An 18519-nucleotide genomic window follows, 5' to 3' on the forward strand; every position below is an offset into this window, starting at 1 on the left:
TTTGGAATAATTCTTCAATCTTAAGACTTTATTCTTAAAAGATTAGAAGAGAAAATAGTAAATCAAGAATTTAAACACCTCCATTGTCTGCAACACCATGTTAAAGTGCTAATTATATATGTAACAAAACATATAAAGCCAAATTGTCTCTTTTCAAACCAATGTTGTCTGTTTTTGCATGACAATTCCTGGCAGAGGTGGCAGGCTGGACCCAATATCAACAGTTAAGGTCACATAAGCAGTTCAATCAGGAGAGACCTCATTTTGAATGAACAATATTTACATATTTATTGATGTGTGCACAATAAAATCAATGGGAAAAGTCTTTTTGCGGTTAGACCCCATTGTGACCTCATCAAATTCCCATCGTGACATCATATTTTAAAGGGGGTCGAGAAGCAAGTATGAGTATTGTAGGCTACCCCCGATGGAGTGTAGACACTAGTGGTGATGTGATGAATGAAGAGGATGCTGAGATCTGAATGAGAAGAGGAGCGAGCTCTGGTGAGCTCAGACCTGGGAACAGGAAATGATGAACAGGAGGTGAAGGGGGAGGAGAAGGGGCACGACGATTCACGCTGAAATGTGAGCTGACAGCAATGGAGAGGAAAACATTTAACCCTCCTGTTGTCCTCGGGTCAAATTTGACCCATTTTCAAAGTTTTGATATCAGACATTTGGGTTTCTTTCAACCAAACTACCCCAAAGTAGCACGCATAGTTCCATACAACGCTATTCACAAGTAAAATTAAGGATCAGATCTCTACTTTCATTGAATTTGGGGTGTTTAATTTAATAGCATTATCCTGACTAAACGTTGACATATTGTGATTAACCATTAACTTCATTCATCTGATCTTAACTATTAGTCAACATCATTTAGAATTTCTGCTTTTTTTCTAACACAAAAATTATAGATAATTTCATTTAAATGAGGTTTATTGACCAAGAATGTCAAAAATCAGTGTAAAACTATTGGTAATAAGTTGGTGTAAGTGGTGAATATACTGGTGGTAATTAGGCCTGCAGCGACGCGTCGATGACTTCGACGCATCGACGTCAAAATTACGTCGACGTCGTATTTTTGCGTCGACGCTTCGCCACACACATATAAAGGGTCACATTTCGTCACAATTCGCACGGCGTTTTGAACGACGTTTGTGGCGCCACCTGGCGTTTATTAAACGCCAATACACGTCTAATAAACGCCACCTGCCGTTTATTAAACGCCACCACGCGTGTGACGTCACCAGGCGTTTAATAAACGCCACCAGATGCTTATTAGACACCTGGTGGCGTTTTGATAATCAACTCCGCCCTGTGGCTTTCACAGCCAATAGATTTGAACTCTAATCACCCAATCAGTAAAGAAGGAGGTCAGGCAACACTAATCAAGCATAGATCTCCTTTGCAGCTTGTTTGAGTAGCCCAAAGAAATGCACAACTTTGTAGTATGTTAGTTTTGTATTGCCAGACATCAGTAGGCACTTGGTGCTCATACTGTATTTAATTAATCAATCCAAATCATCCTCCCAAAAATGTAATAAAAAGTGGTGAGGAGCTATTTTCATTATTACCTGCTTAAATTTAATAAGCGCTGTCACACTAAGAACCTAATGGCATCACATCTGCCTTTTATTGTACATTTTATCTGGGTCTACTGTTAAAAGGGTTTCAAATATGGTGATATTTAATTGCTGCAAATACAGGTCTATTACTACAAGACCAAGAGAGGGGTTAACATGAAGAGTAAGCAGATTTTCAAAAATACTGTACTCTTAATTCAACTACTAGGAACCAAAGGGTAGCTTACCAGAAAATCTGACAACTCTGAAAATCTTGACAAAAAGGATTAATAGTTTCTGTAAAGTGCATGCAACAAGCAAACCTAAATAAGTTTACTTATTTACTACAAAAGAATGCTAGTTTGGTACAATCTTAGACAGTCACAGCTGTCTTGCATACAGTCAGTTAAATAAGGATAAGTTATATCTCAATAAAAACTAAATTAAAATTATAATGGCAGAATAGGTCACTATCACCATTTATTTTAATTCCAGTAAGCGCAGTTGACCTGAAGATGGCTAGATATATTATTTCCTCTACTTTCATATCTTTATGCAAAAAACACCCACCAGCGCTCTATCTAAAGCAACTAAATTAAACATACGTGTCTCATACTTCATTTGACCTTTCAGGAGACTTACCTTGACACAGGAACAGTAGGTGTCAGATCCCTCAACACATTCAAATACTATGGTTTATGATCTTGACTCAATTGGACATTAAGTTATAATAATAAATCATTAAGCATTTTAATTTATTTTTATTCCATGCATTACTAAAAATATTAAGCTGAAAAATGTACTGACAAACACAAAAGCGTGACATAAAAATGAGATTTATTAAATAACATCAAAAATTCAGCAGCAGGTGAAGTAGTCCTTTGTGCATAGTTTCTGGTATATATTTATAAGGACCACGTGACATCACAGTGCTTTGCTGTCACCATTTTTGCGTCTGGTCAAAGCTAGAGGACCTACGTCATATCAACCACAACAGCTAGAGGAGACGGATACGCGATACACACAAGAGAATACGCGGAACAAATAGTTTTTGTCGTAATGTTAACCAGCTGTTAGCCCTTAACGAACAACTTGCTACACTGTTGATAATTGATGACTAGCATGTCCTGTTATCACATACTGGACATTAGTTTTTCTTCAAGTGCCATATGTTGGTGTCATTCACCTATTCTGCAACAGTGTATTGATGGGCATCTGTACTCATGACATACTCCAGTGTATGGGGATGAATTATGTACAAGTTAATGTTAAATGTGTCAGGAAAAGTAAGTTTGGGCTGACGTAGGACTGGGCGATTTATATATAAATTTTAGAGTATCGTTCAATATGTTTGATGTTGAGATGGAAAACAATATGCAAGGTCCAGTGGAGGTGAGTTAAGCAGGAATGGTTCAGGAGGTTCTTTTCTTGACTGCCATGCAGGGCTGCGATGGAGAGCTGACAATCAAGTGACACCTTTCAAAACAATGGATGACACCGCAGCCTCCTCGGGAAAAGTGGAACTGGATCAGCACTGTTTCGGAGAATGTGATCTCCCTTACAGGAAGTTGTAGATGGAGCGGATGAGGGGAGTCACTAGGGTACAGAGAGAGAAGATGACATTAGTGGAAGTGACAGACATTCAAAGTTCACTTCCGTACAAGCAACAGAAGATATCTGTCATTCCATCCACTCAAACTTAGAAAATAGAGAAATCCCTGTTCTCTTGTAAGTTTCTGTCTGTATGGAGTATATGGTGGAGGACAGATCCCTGTGCCCCAGAGTACCTGTGACTGGCTGATTTTGAAACAAAGATAAATGAGCATACATGAGGAAAAATGATCTGTGTTTGTTTTCTTTGATCCTGTCACTGCCGTGCAGTCGATACACTGTCTAACATTTGGCGCTGTGCGGGCAACTTTCCATTATATCGTTCATAATTCAAACAATGCTCGGCTAGAAGTTTTCATTCTTTGATTTTCTTTTACTGCTGATTCGTGTAAACAGCTGGTAGCGCATCTGCTGCTCGTGTTACAACCCAACGTGGAGACTGCAGTGCACACAAAGACTAGAGTGTCAAGCACACCTTTTTCTTAACTTAAGTCACACATTTTAGATAAGGGAATTTATTTAGTTAAAGTACAAAAATAATATGAAAACACATTTATGGTGTATTAGAAAAATAAACACAAGTGAGGCCAGTATAAATAACTCCCTCTTTTTTATGACACACTAAATATGTTGCCTCAATATAGCTTTCAGAGTATGCTATTGTTACCTCTGCTTAGGTTTCAATAAAATAAATGCATAAATCCTTTTGACATGTAAACCTGAATAGTTATCTGTGGGCCCACACTCACACATTCATACTCAGCAATCAAAATACAAACAAAAAATCCCTGTTGCGGCGAGGAGGCCTAAAACTGTGACGGCCGTTTCACTTGTTTACACAACCAATACAATAAAATGCACGTGCAATATAGTACTCACGAATCCTAGCCAAGGGGATATATGAAAAAGGCGAACTTGGCGATGGCAGCAGGCAGAGCACCGGAGAAACCACAGCAGGAAGATCACCGGAACAGAAAACAGCAGCGACAGTCTACATCACACCAGCAGGATGGAAAATCGCTCTGTGTGGTCCCAAGGAGCTTCCCCGATGCTCTCTCTTTCACAGTCACAAATGTCCGTCTCCTGAATCAAATACATTAACTGAGCAAGCAGGTCCATCCACTATTTCACGGCGAATTATCGGTAGTTTGTCTCAATTATTTCACATGCAAAGCTAACAGTAGGCTACAAAAGCAATGCTAATGGAAATTGTGCTAACTAACGCTAACGGCTATTCACAGTTAGTGACACAATAGATGGTTTCATACTACAACCAGGGTCCAAATTTAACTTTTTCGTCCACCAGCCAAATGGCTAGTCAATGTTCACATTTCACCAGCCACTTAATAGAGTACCATTGTTTTTTTGGCTGGTGAGTGTAGCAAATCTACCAGCCACTTGCATATTTTACCAGCATTTGGTTAGTAGATGGTGCTAATTTGGAACCCTGACTACCACACTTAATTAAGCATACATAATCACACACATGCACATGTATATTTACCTCTTGTAGATTTCAATACTCCAAAACAAAGTATAACTGGTTGTCAGCCTCAGTAATGGATAACAATAATGTCCTTCTACAACCTACTGAAACTCACGAAGCTCGTTCACTTAGCGTCTCTCTCTCTCTCCGACTGTATCTCTCCTCAAAACGGGAATCTCTGCATGTTGCAACTAAGCCCCGCCCCTCTACCTGGGATTGTAATTACATTGGCTGATAGGTCATGACCCTCCAACAAAATTAAAGAAAGACGATGATTGACATATTAGGCTGCTATCATGTTAAGCTGTGTGGCAGATTACCCTTACACGTGCTGAACATGGTGCTGAATCATGTACACTTCACTCAATCTACAGTCAACTGCATGAACTTCACACTTTGATCTTTTAAAAACTGTAAATATAACTCTTACCTTTTAAACGTTTTATTCATGTTAACCATTTCAACATATGGCATTAACTTATATTTTCTTCACCATATTTATATATTTGTATTGCATTAAAATTATTTCAATAAATATCTAAATGAAATTTAGCCAGGGCTACATATTATTTAGAACACTTCTTTACTTTGCAGTCTGTATGCACAAACACTTTGATGGTAATATACATATTGTGAACACAAAAACCACACTAGAGCAAGTCAGAACACCTCTACTCCTTACATATATGACTGAACAGGGACCAGTTAACTAACTTTGTAGAAAGTTCACACAGACTATGAGCAAATATCCAGAAGAGCTGCAAAACAAGTAGCCTTATAAAAACTGTAGTTACTCACTGACAGCAGCTGCTAGGCCCAGAGTCTAGGTTTGAAGGAGATCTATAACTAGGACTCAGGATGGGTTGGAATAACAGACCAAGGGGTGAATTTGAACTTCCAACTAATGCCAGTTGCTAGTTCCTAGGTTCTGGTAACAGGCTGGAGGTTGAAGGTTAAGGCAGCTTTATTTCTATAGCACCTTTCAGGAACAAGGCAATATAAGTGCTTCAGATAAAACATTATAGAGCAAATGGTAAAACCTTTCACAGTGTTCATTTTTGATTTTTGATTTCATCTTGTCACACTCCTAATGTCCTTTTGAAAGGTTAGGTCCTTAGACCATGGTGGCTCCACTGGTTCGTGAAGTCATTCAAGTCCCTGTTGATCCTTGGTAAATATACATAGTGCAGTGGCCAAGGATGCATTTCATTATCAGGGTTCACAATACCCTCTCTCTCAAGAAAACTGAGGAGGTCATGATAAACATTGATTACTCCTGCATCATGGAGTGTCCTGAACATCACTTCCTGCAACGGAAAGAGCTCCCAAAACAGGCCCAAAAATTCATGCAGAGAGTGGTTTGTCCCGCTTAACCTACAAACGGTGATGCCCTAACCTTTCAAAGGGATATTAGGAGTGTGACGAGATACTCAGCTCACAAGATGAGACAAAAGATTGGGGTTCATGAGAACGAGACCAACACTATTTTTAAAGAAAACTTGAATGATGAAATATGACTGCAAAAAAAAAATTTTATTCAATGGAAAGTCACCAAATGAAAAATGAGCACTGTGAAAAGTTTTACCACACACTCAAATGTCTTCTCTTCTGTCTATAACTAACCTCTAAAGATCCTAATAACTGCTGCTCCCCTCTCTCCTCCCAAACCTGTCCCTACGACCTATTAATCAAAAAAATAAATTTCTTACACGGCACTGTAAAATGTATTTGCATCTTATATTCTTTTTGGGCGGTTTTATTTTCATGACCATTTGCTCTATAATGTTTTAGCTGAAGCACTTATATTGCCTTGTTCCTGAAAGGTGCTATAGAAATAAAGCTGCCAGCCTGTCATGGTAAGTTCAAATTCACCCCTTGGTCTATTATTCCTGAGTTCTAGTTATAGATCTCCTTCAAACCTAGAATCTGGGCCTAGCTGTCAGTGAGTAACTACAGCGATACACTAACTTGTTTATTTTTTTTTTCATTAGGCTACTTGTTTTGCAGCTCTTCTGGATATTTGCTCATAGTCTGTGTGAACTTTCTACAAAGTTAGTTAACTGGTCCCTGTTCAGTCATATATGTAAGGAGTAGAGGTGTTCTGACTTGCTCTAGTGTGGTTTTTGTGTTCACAATATGTATATTACCATCAAAGTGTTTGTGCATACAGACTGCAAAGTAAAGAAGTGTTCTAAATAATATGTAGCCCTGGCTAAATTTCATTTAGATATTTATTGAAATAATTTTAATGCAATACAAATATATAAATATGGTGAAGAAAATATAAGTTAATGCCATATGTTGAAATGGTTAACATGAATAAAACGTTTAAAAGGTAAGAGTTATATTTACAGTTTTTAAAAGATCAAAGTGTGAAGTTCATGCAGTTGACTGTAGATTGAGTGAAGTGTACATGATTCAGCACCATGTTCAGCACGTGTAAGGGTAATCTGCCACACAGCTTAACATGATAGCAGCCTAATATGTCAATCATCGTCTTTCTTTAATTTTGTTGGAGGGTCATGACCTATCAGCCAATGTAATTACAATCCCAGGTAGAGGGGCGGGGCTTAGTTGCAACATGCAGAGATTCCCGTTTTGAGGAGAGATACAGTCGGAGAGAGAGAGAGACGCTAAGTGAACGAGCTTCGTGAGTTTCAGTAGGTTGTAGAAGGACATTATTGTTATCCATTACTGAGGCTGACAACCAGTTATACTTTGTTTTGGAGTATTGAAATCTACAAGAGGTAAATATACATGTGCATGTGTGTGATTATGTATGCTTAATTAAGTGTGGTAGTCAGGGTTCCAAATTAGCACCATCTACTAACCAAATGCTGGTAAAATATGCAAGTGGCTGGTAGATTTGCTACACTCACCAGCCAAAAAAACAATGGTACTCTATTAAGTGGCTGGTGAAATGTGAACATTGACTAGCCATTTGGCTGGTGGACGAAAAAGTTAAATTTGGACCCTGGTTGTAGTATGAAACCATCTATTGTGTCACTAACTGTGAATAGCCGTTAGCGTTAGTTAGCACAATTTCCATTAGCATTGCTTTTGTAGCCTACTGTTAGCTTTGCATGTGAAATAATTGAGACAAACTACCGATAATTCGCCGTGAAATAGTGGATGGACCTGCTTGCTCAGTTAATGTATTTGATTCAGGAGACGGACATTTGTGACTGTGAAAGAGAGAGCATCGGGGAAGCTCCTTGGGACCACACAGAGCGATTTTCCATCCTGCTGGTGTGATGTAGACTGTCGCTGCTGTTTTCTGTTCCGGTGATCTTCCTGCTGTGGTTTCTCCGGTGCTCTGCCTGCTGCCATCGCCAAGTTCGCCTTTTTCATATATCCCCTTGGCTAGGATTCGTGAGTACTATATTGCACGTGCATTTTATTGTATTGGTTGTGTAAACAAGTGAAACGGCCGTCACAGTTTTAGGCCTCCTCGCTGCAACAGGGATTTTTTGTTTGTATTTTGATTGCTGAGTATGAATGTGTGAGTGTGGGCCCACAGATAACTATTCAGGTTTACATGTCAAAAGGATTTATGCATTTATTTTATTGAAACCTAAGCAGAGGTAACAATAGCATACTCTGAAAGCTATATTGAGGCAACATATTTAGTGTGTCATAAAAAAGAGGGAGTTATTTATACTGGCCTCACTTGTGTTTATTTTTCTAATACACCATAAATGTGTTTTCATATTATTTTTGTACTTTAACTAAATAAATTCCCTTATCTAAAATGTGTGACTTAAGTTAAGAAAAAGGTGTGCTTGACACTCTAGTCTTTGTGTGCACTGCAGTCTCCACGTTGGGTTGTAACACGAGCAGCAGATGCGCTACCAGCTGTTTACACGAATCAGCAGTAAAAGAAAATCAAAGAATGAAAACTTCTAGCCGAGCATTGTTTGAATTATGAACGATATAATGGAAAGTTGCCCGCACAGCGCCAAATGTTAGACAGTGTATCGACTGCACGGCAGTGACAGGATCAAAGAAAACAAACACAGATCATTTTTCCTCATGTATGCTCATTTATCTTTGTTTCAAAATCAGCCAGTCACAGGTACTCTGGGGCACAGGGATCTGTCCTCCACCATATACTCCATACAGACAGAAACTTACAAGAGAACAGGGATTTCTCTATTTTCTAAGTTTGAGTGGATGGAATGACAGATATCTTCTGTTGCTTGTACGGAAGTGAACTTTGAATGTCTGTCACTTCCACTAATGTCATCTTCTCTCTCTGTACCCTAGTGACTCCCCTCATCCGCTCCATCTACAACTTCCTGTAAGGGAGATCACATTCTCCGAAACAGTGCTGATCCAGTTCCACTTTTCCCGAGGAGGCTGCGGTGTCATCCATTGTTTTGAAAGGTGTCACTTGATTGTCAGCTCTCCATCGCAGCCCTGCATGGCAGTCAAGAAAAGAACCTCCTGAACCATTCCTGCTTAACTCACCTCCACTGGACCTTGCATATTGTTTTCCATCTCAACATCAAACATATTGAACGATACTCTAAAATTTATATATAAATCGCCCAGTCCTACGTCAGCCCAAACTTACTTTTCCTGACACATTTAACATTAACTTGTACATAATTCATCCCCATACACTGGAGTATGTCATGAGTACAGATGCCCATCAATACACTGTTGCAGAATAGGTGAATGACACCAACATATGGCACTTGAAGAAAAACTAATGTCCAGTATGTGATAACAGGACATGCTAGTCATCAATTATCAACAGTGTAGCAAGTTGTTCGTTAAGGGCTAACAGCTGGTTAACATTACGACAAAAACTATTTGTTCCGCGTATTCTCTTGTGTGTATCGCGTATCCGTCTCCTCTAGCTGTTGTGGTTGATATGACGTAGGTCCTCTAGCTTTGACCAGACGCAAAAATGGTGACAGCAAAGCACTGTGATGTCACGTGGTCCTTATAAATATATACCAGAAACTATGCACAAAGGACTACTTCACCTGCTGCTGAATTTTTGATGTTATTTAATAAATCTCATTTTTATGTCACGCTTTTGTGTTTGTCAGTACATTTTTCAGCTTAATATTTTAGTAATGCATGGAATAAAAATAAATTAAAATGCTTAATGATTTATTATTATAACTTAATGTCCAATTGAGTCAAGATCATAAACCATAGTATTTGAATGTGTTGAGGGATCTGACACCTACTGTTCCTGTGTCAAGGTAAGTCTCCTGAAAGGTCAAATGAAGTATGAGACACGTATGTTTAATTTAGTTGCTTTAGATAGAGCGCTGGTGGGTGTTTTTTGCATAAAGATATGAAAGTAGAGGAAATAATATATCTAGCCATCTTCAGGTCAACTGCGCTTACTGGAATTAAAATAAATGGTGATAGTGACCTATTCTGCCATTATAGTTTTAATTTAGTTTTTATTGAGATATAACTTATCCTTATTTAACTGACTGTATGCAAGACAGCTGTGACTGTCTAAGATTGTACCAAACTAGCATTCTTTTGTAGTAAATAAGTAAACTTATTTAGGTTTGCTTGTTGCATGCACTTTACAGAAACTATTAATCCTTTTTGTCAAGATTTTCAGAGTTGTCAGATTTTCTGGTAAGCTACCCTTTGGTTCCTAGTAGTTGAATTAAGAGTACAGTATTTTTGAAAATCTGCTTACTCTTCATGTTAACCCCTCTCTTGGTCTTGTAGTAATAGACCTGTATTTGCAGCAATTAAATATCACCATATTTGAAACCCTTTTAACAGTAGACCCAGATAAAATGTACAATAAAAGGCAGATGTGATGCCATTAGGTTCTTAGTGTGACAGCGCTTATTAAATTTAAGCAGGTAATAATGAAAATAGCTCCTCACCACTTTTTATTACATTTTTGGGAGGATGATTTGGATTGATTAATTAAATACAGTATGAGCACCAAGTGCCTACTGATGTCTGGCAATACAAAACTAACATACTACAAAGTTGTGCATTTCTTTGGGCTACTCAAACAAGCTGCAAAGGAGATCTATGCTTGATTAGTGTTGCCTGACCTCCTTCTTTACTGATTGGGTGATTAGAGTTCAAATCTATTGGCTGTGAAAGCCACAGGGCGGAGTTGATTATCAAAACGCCACCAGGTGTCTAATAAGCATCTGGTGGCGTTTATTAAACGCCTGGTGACGTCACACGCGTGGTGGCGTTTAATAAACGCCAGGTGGCGCCACAAACGTCGTTCAAAACGCCGTGCGAATTGTGACGAAATGTGACCCTTTTGGCGTTCCATAGGAAACAGCAACCTCCTCACAGAATTCCCAACAAAGCCCTGCAAAAAGCCCCATGAAAAGAAAAAGTCCTAAAAAAACAGCTCGCCCTTAATCATCGAGGGTATGGGAATACTTAAAATATAGTCCCAAGTACTAACGTTAGCTAAATTAATTTCATGTTTGTGTAGTGTGTTGTGTAGCCTGCGCACTTAGGTGGTGCTAGCTAACTATCTTAGCTCTCCGTGCAGTTTGTTAGTAGCTAACGTTAACGTTAGCTAGCTACTGGCGCCTAGGCAGCTGTGTTTAGCTAACGTTAGTTGTCATCTAATGTTGGCTTGAATTGTAGCTAGCTTACGGCTGCAGAACACAGCTATCTATAGTAGCTAACGTTAGCTAACGTGAACGTTAGCTACTAACCTAGCACGAACAAACTGCACAGAGAGCTAAGATGCGTTGGTTAGCCTAGCACCACCAAAGTGCACAGCTGCATTAGCATGTAAACCTACAGAATAGCAGTTAAGAGAGTCAGTTTGATTATGCATCAGGTTTTATGTTGGGACTGTTATGTTGTGTTAAACAATCCAAGGAATGTCTGTACTGTGCACTGCACAGTGTTTTTCTTTTTTGCACTACAACTTGATTTTTTTTGAACAAGAGAGTTATGTTGGTACTGTAAAAGAGTAAACAGGCTGGCCTTTCATTTTGTATAACAGTAAAATAATTATTTTATTTTGTGTAAAGCAGAAGATTTGTTGCTGTGCAAAATTGTTTAATAAAATATATTATTAAGAATTTTTTGGTATTAATTTGAGATACATTATGGTTTTAATTAATCGAGCAACAGAAAAATAATCGTTATATTAATCGTCCAATTAGTCGTTAGATTAGTCGAGATAAAATAATCGCCCGATTAATCGTTTAATAAATAATCGTTTACCCCCAGCTCTAGTGGTAATGGAAAAAAAGTGCCAAAAATTTTGAAATAAGTGACAAAATATTGACAGCAAGAATGTGATTGGCTGGTAAAGAGTGTGGCTAAATCTGGTTGGTTTAACTAAAAGTGTAAATGCCCCTAACCAGCTGATGTGAAGCAGGAGGAGAGGGAGAATGAGGTGAATGAGAATGAGTGAGTAGGCTAACATAAGGAATGTCTTCCTGGCTGAACTTACACTAAGCTTCATTTGAAACTTCATCTGAAGCTGCTGCCATCATGGAGGCGTTATCGCTGCCTGAGAACAAACTCAGAGAACAGGAGGAGGAGCTTCTTTCCTCAGGCTGTCCGTCTGCTCAATGACACCTGGGGCTAGCCCCCCACCCACCACCTCATTTTCTATCCTCTTGCTCTATTGTGTTGTATATTATTATTTTTATGGATTTTATTGTTATTGTTTGTATTGAGCCAGAACAGGTACACAAAGAAGCACATTGTACTGTGTATGAGTGTGTATGTGACAAATACATTTTAATTTCTTTTTTTTCATCCTGTCCTGACAGTTTCTGTTTTTTTATGTGTGTGATTGCCGGCAGTATGCAGAGGAGGTAAATTGGCGGGAATGTGTTTTTGTGTGTGGGTGTGCAAGTGAGGGATTGTGAAAGTGGAGTTTGCCCTTTTAAAAAACAATGTATGTACACATTCATGTTGTCCTTGTCTGTTTAGACAGTTTGAGCTGCCTGAGCTGCACTCTGGTGGAAACATCATGGAGAGAGCTGTGGTGCAAGTCACCCTCTTTGGGCTGCTGCTGGTTTTGGCTAGCACACTACCAAACAAGGTGAGGTCACAAAACTTAAAGGACACACCACTACACTGCAAGGAAACTGAATCTATTGAAAATATTGTTGCTGTTGGGCAGAAAACTTGTATCTCCAGATGTCATCATCACCCTCTGTCTGTGGGTTTTACAAATATTTAAACTGGGAGCAATTGTTTATGACTTCTTCTGAGGTAAATAGTTCAACTATGTTTTAATTTTCTTAAAGAAAAAAATGTTTTGGACTTACAAGCACAACATAGCAACAACATTTAGTATATCTCACTGCTGATTTATTACTTACTTATTTTCTGATGTTTGTGCTTAATTTTTATATTTCAGTGTCTTTCGGTCACATTGAAGGATGTGCTGGCTCTCACCCTCAATGTTGTATCCGTGTGTGTGTGTGTGTGTGTGTGTGTGTGTGTGTGTGTGTGTTTATTACTCGTGTTTGGGCCGTAAATCTGTTTACACAGTGACAATGGGGGGGCACAAACGGCTGGTGCTCCTGACTTTAATCAATACATTTTAGAGTTAAGACTTGGTAAAGGTTCAGGAGTATTGGGACACATTGCCATGTGAAAACATGGTTAAAACAATGAGAATGGGGTGGTTCTGCAGTTAGACCAACAAGATTTCACTGATGCCACCCACACATTTTTGTTTTTCACCATCATCTGATCTTTGGTCAGCTGGTCGTCAGCCAGCGACATTAACTAAGCCATTTATTTCATTGTGAAATGTGCCTCCTCCTGTATTTGCTCAGGACGACTGGAACATCTACAGCTTTCACATCAACTCCACAGTGACCAGTCGTTATGCAACCACGGTCATCACAAGCCGCGTGGCCAATCGCATGGACGACTCAAAGGAAATAGAGTTCCAGGTCCGGATACCCAAGAATGCCTTCATCAGTAAATTCAGAATGTGCGTGAAGCAAAAATATTTTTTACAGGATTTTGCACATAAACACTTCTACAATAAAGCATCATGAAAGTAAATCATGGGCTACTCAGGAGTATGTATATAAACAAAGACTTTTATTTGTTCTTCTTCAGGTTTATAGATGGCCAATGGTACGATGGTGTTGTGAAAGGTAAAGAGAAAGCTCAGCAGCAGTACACTGAGGCTGTGTCCCGTGGCCAAAGCGCTGGGCTTGTCAGGTACATAGATCAATAGATCAGTTTATTGCCATGTCTAATATAGCTTGTTTTTATGTATTATTTTTTAGAAGAGCCTTGTGTGTCCTTCAGGAAAAAGGAGGAGAAAAAGAATAAAATCTTTGTTTTGTCTGACTTTTCTCAAATTTTTGGCTTTCTTTTTAAATATGGCTACTTTAATGCCTTCAGGTCTTTGAAATTCTTCAAATGAAATAATCTGAGATGGAAATGTCACTCTTTAGTTGAATTACTCCCATCTCACATCCACACCATAACCTGTGATGCGAGGTCATAAGTGTCATTGTTCCATTGTAAAGGGGTCAGAAGGAGGACCACTTCTTTAATGTCTCTGTTGCAGTTCTGTAGGGAGGACCCTCGAGGAATTTAAGACCGCTGTGACTGTGGCTGCCCACAAAAAGGTCACCTTTGAACTCACATATGAGGAGCTGCTGAAACGCAAGCTTGGCAAGTACGAGCTGCAAATCCACGCTCGACCCATGCAGCCTGTCAAAGACTTCAAGGTATGTCTTTCCTTGTTGGTTTCTATAAATCTTAAAAAACATTTTACATAATCAGACCTTCAAAGTTTTTTATTCTTTTTTAATTTATTCTCAATGCCAGGTTGATGTGTACATTAATGAGAAAGCTGGCATCAATTTCATCGAGATTAAAGGAGGACTAAGCACCAACGCCCTGGCTAATGCCATCACCAGAACACATGCAGACAAACAGGTACATGCAGTGAAGCATTGCTATCTTTGTTCTGAATGAGATATCTGTTTGACCACAGTATACATAATGGCCCTGGACATTCTGTCTTATTGGTCATCCTTGTGCACGTCTTAATATAATTTATTAATTTTAAATACTGTATATCTTTATGCACTTTTGCAACAATTTTCACTTATCTATCAAGAGTCTCTAAAACCTGTTTCATCTTGTTTCCAGGCATGGGTGTATTTCTACCCAACAGAGGACCAACAGAAAACATGTGATGGCTGTGGAGAGCAGGGTATGAATGGAGATCTGGTTATTGTTTATGATGTTAACAGGGACTCCTCACTTGGAGACATCAAGGTAAAGCAATAGTTCATTTCCTGGATGACTTCAATGGTCTATTAGCATTGTTAAAAATACCGTACTTATTTAAATGGCTATCTTGCCCTGTTACCTTAACTTTCTTCTTCCTCCCCCGAAGACATCAGCTGGATACTTTGTTCATCACTTTGCTCCATCTAGTCTTTCCCGCATACCAAAAAATGTTGTCTTCGTTATTGATCAAAGTGGCTCAATGAGGGGCAGAAAAATGCAACAGGTACAGCATTTGAAGAGTTAAGTTTGTGATGGATTGTGACTGTAGCACTGGATGTTTTAATGTCAGTTAATTATGTCTGTGATTCACTTTACAGAAAGCTTTATTAAATACACAATTTAAGAACACGTTAAACAAATAATATCACATGGTTTCTTACTTAAATAAAAGTTCTAATGTGTGAATGATGTTTTCGCCCAGACCCGAATAGCATTAATCCACATCTTGAATGATCTGGCAGAGGATGACCACTTTGGTCTTATCACTTTTGATAGCAGCATTTTTCACTGGAAAAGAGAACTTGTTCAGGCCAACAAGGAAAACCTGGAGAGTGCTAAGATATTTGCACGGAATATTCAAGATAGAGGAGGTGAGGTTTTTAATAAATATTTTATGAAGGGATGCGACTATTTTAGTAATGGCAGTAATGAAACATAGTTTCATTCCATTTCAGCCACAGACATTAACGCAGCAGTGTTGGAAGGAGCACGTATGCTGAATGCACATCCCAGAGAAGGTTCAGCGTCTATCGTCATACTTCTCACCGATGGAGACCCAACCTCAGGTTACAATAAAACACACATGCACACAAACGTGAGAACATACTTCAAGAGATTAATGTAAGACCACTACCACAAGACAGTCCATGTATCACTGTGTGAGGGAATTTTAGCTCACCTTCCCCTTTTAAATCCCATGCTTTGGTTCTTTGCAGGGGTGACAAATCTTGAACTAATACAATCAAATGTCAGAAGGGATATTGCAGACAAGTTCCCACTCTACTGTCTTGGTTTTGGTCATGATGTCAATTTTGAGTTCCTTGAGAAGATGTCGCTGCAGAACAATGGTGTGGCACGACGGATTTACGAAGACTCTGACGCTGATTTACAGCTGAAGGTATTTTAATTCACTTGCTCACATTATAAATACTCTGTTTACCATGTGATTTGCTACATTTCCATAGATAAAATTGATCCTGATTGACTGTGGCGAGATAAACATTCATACAGCGTCCATACTGTACCGTATGTCAACAGGGTTTCTATGACGAGGTGGCCACTCCTCTGTTGACAGATGTGACAATGATCTATAATGGAGGGACCAATCTAACCCAGACTAACTTCAGCCAGTATTATAATGGCTCTGAGATTGTGGTGGCCGGTCAGATCACTGACAACGACATTGAAACCTTCACTCCACAAGTTGTAGCCATTTCGGTAAGGATTGCTCCACACAGCACATCAGCTGTAATCTTCTGAAAGGTTGGTGAAAGCCCTTGTGTATACTGACATAATAATTAATTTGTTATATGACAGAGGGATAGAAGAGTGACGTTTTCTGACACAAACGCCACCATGGAGTACCTTGGCACAGATTTTGACAGCCACATCCAGAGGGTTTGGGCCTACCTCACAGTCAAACAGCTTCTGGAGAAAGAGTGAGTTTGACGTCCTCCCTCCACCTTTTCTCTATGTTGTTGTTGTTGTTGAGTCTATCAAATGTAACGAAAATGAAATAAGAAAATATTGGGAAAAGGCCCCTCACAATTTCACATAGTTGTGTATTGATTTGTTGTCAAGCAACTGACTGTTTAAGGTTCCAGGTTCATCTTTATTGTCATAATACAATACAGGATTGCACAATGAAATACAGTTGTAGCCCACTCCACACTACACACACAGAAATGTATAACAAAATATTTAAACTAAAAAATAAATAAATAAATAGCATAGTAAATTAAGGCATTAAAGGGATACTTTGCCAATTTCAAGTCAGCTCTGTGTCATCTTTGTGTCCTCTTTGTGTGGGCAGTGTGTTTAGATAAACGGTGTGTGCGTTCCCTCCGTGGAGCAATTGCATGGAGCTAGGGGCAGCCGTGTTTTGCATCATCCAGCAGAATCCAGCAGTCCACAGCTACTCCGGCACACACCGTTCATTTAAACACACTGCCATTAGACAGAGCTGGATTGAAATCTGCAAAATATGTCTTTAAGGAAGGAAAACTAAATTTACATTTACAAGGAAGTTAAAGGTGCAATATGTAATACTCCCCAGACTCGAAGTTCACGTTGGTTGCCAGGCTGATACCGGAGCATCCACATCAATGTTGACGCTTGTCTCACATAGTCAGACATTACTCCACAGCACAGCGGAGTAGCTAACGTTAGATGCTGGCCATAAAAGCCCGTGCTCACGTGGAGCTCTGTACCCAACTGACAGACACACTTTTTCGGCTTAGAATTACCGTAGGAACCGCTAAAAACACCACAACCTCGCCATCCTCTCCACAAGCCAGACAGACACACTTCCTTGGCTTAGAATTACGATAGGAACCGCTAAAAATACCACTACCTTGCCGTCCTTTTCCACCCGACTGAGCACACTTTATTGACTTAGAATTACGGCAACAATCGCTAAACACACTGCAAACTCAAGGTCCTCTCTTTCCGATTTACAGCCCCCCTCTCTTGGCTTCAAATAACTCACCGTTGTCGGCTACAGCCGCTTACACGTTGTAAACAGCCGTGGCTGCTTGCCTGGTCCTGGTAACGTTAGCAGTTAGCAGGGTTAGCAGGGTTAGCATGGCGGCGTTAGCCAGGACAGGTCTGGATCACTTCACTGGCTGTGTCTCAATTGTTTTTGCAAGTAACCAACTCGGGTACTCTAGCTATATAATTCAATGTGAGTAGCTACACAAATGTTGAAATGACATAAAATGCCCGTCCCTAGTAGCTGTGATAAATTAGCCTGAAGCTAATGCTTACCTGTTCAGGAGGAAATTAGCCAACTCTGCGTCCTTTTGGGCTCTAAGCTGTCTCCATCTTTCAAATACATCTCCAATTTACCCAGACGGGTTTGTTACGTCTCTGGTCACGCAACTATTAGAAACATGCCGTTTTTTTTGTCGGGTAAAATCAATCTCCATTGATCCTGTTCGTTTGTTTGCTGCTTTTATGGCTGTACTAACTCACAGCTGTAGCGCGCTGGGTTTACGTGTTTACAGGTATATCTGGCAACCCGGCCTGGCTGACAAACTGGGCAGTTGATAACAACAAACAGGCCAACACAAACAGAAATTCCGTCACGGAATGGAAATTTCAAAAGGAGAAAATACTGGCATTAGCATTGTTGTCAGAAAAGATAGTATTTCAACTGAGCATGTTTCCTTAATATCTGATGACGCATTGGGGTAATTTTTGGATTTATTACAGTAAATATATTACATATTGGACCTTTAGAATTACATATGTAACAATAGGATTGTTTATTTAAGTACCATTGTACGGGGGACTGATTTAGAGGTTACACCGCGCACGCGGACCAGTTCAGATAACGTTACAAAGGCAGAGAGTTGAGAGATGATGACTGCACAC

General features: G+C 39.4%; 1 protein-coding gene and 2 long non-coding RNA genes across 3 annotated transcripts in view; 2 read left to right on the plus strand and 1 right to left on the minus strand.

The window, feature by feature from the left end:
* Nucleotides 1–2397: 2397 nt before the first annotated feature.
* Nucleotides 2398–4826, minus strand: LOC116041648. Its single transcript, XR_004102993.2, has 3 exons — nucleotides 4681–4826; nucleotides 4056–4259; nucleotides 2398–3161 (listed from the first exon to the last, which is right to left on the minus strand). It is a non-coding gene; the product is annotated as an uncharacterized LOC116041648 (long non-coding RNA).
* Nucleotides 4827–7263: 2437 nt separating this feature from the next.
* On the plus strand, nucleotides 7264–9685 carry LOC116041649. The gene is made up of 3 exons (XR_004102994.2): nucleotides 7264–7409; nucleotides 7831–8034; nucleotides 8929–9685. It is a non-coding gene; the product is annotated as an uncharacterized LOC116041649 (long non-coding RNA).
* A 2753-nt stretch (nucleotides 9686–12438) lies between these two features.
* LOC116041554 (inter-alpha-trypsin inhibitor heavy chain H3-like) overlaps nucleotides 12439–18519 on the plus strand; it is a 30977-nt gene continuing 24896 nt past the window's right edge. Inside the window, exons 1-13 of the mRNA XM_031287496.1 lie at nucleotides 12439–12464; nucleotides 12583–12694; nucleotides 13440–13600; nucleotides 13732–13836; nucleotides 14192–14354; nucleotides 14455–14565; nucleotides 14782–14910; nucleotides 15032–15148; nucleotides 15347–15515; nucleotides 15600–15710; nucleotides 15861–16042; nucleotides 16183–16362; nucleotides 16462–16583. Coding sequence (XP_031143356.1) covers nucleotides 12454–12464; nucleotides 12583–12694; nucleotides 13440–13600; nucleotides 13732–13836; nucleotides 14192–14354; nucleotides 14455–14565; nucleotides 14782–14910; nucleotides 15032–15148; nucleotides 15347–15515; nucleotides 15600–15710; nucleotides 15861–16042; nucleotides 16183–16362; nucleotides 16462–16583 — 1673 coding nt within the window. The 5' untranslated portion in view covers nucleotides 12439–12453. The remainder of the gene's footprint in view (nucleotides 12465–12582; nucleotides 12695–13439; nucleotides 13601–13731; nucleotides 13837–14191; nucleotides 14355–14454; nucleotides 14566–14781; nucleotides 14911–15031; nucleotides 15149–15346; nucleotides 15516–15599; nucleotides 15711–15860; nucleotides 16043–16182; nucleotides 16363–16461; nucleotides 16584–18519) is intronic.

The sequence above is a fragment of the Sander lucioperca genome, chromosome 6 (genome assembly GCF_008315115.2).
Source record: "Sander lucioperca isolate FBNREF2018 chromosome 6, SLUC_FBN_1.2, whole genome shotgun sequence".
Classification (NCBI taxonomy): domain Eukaryota; kingdom Metazoa; phylum Chordata; class Actinopteri; order Perciformes; family Percidae; genus Sander; species Sander lucioperca.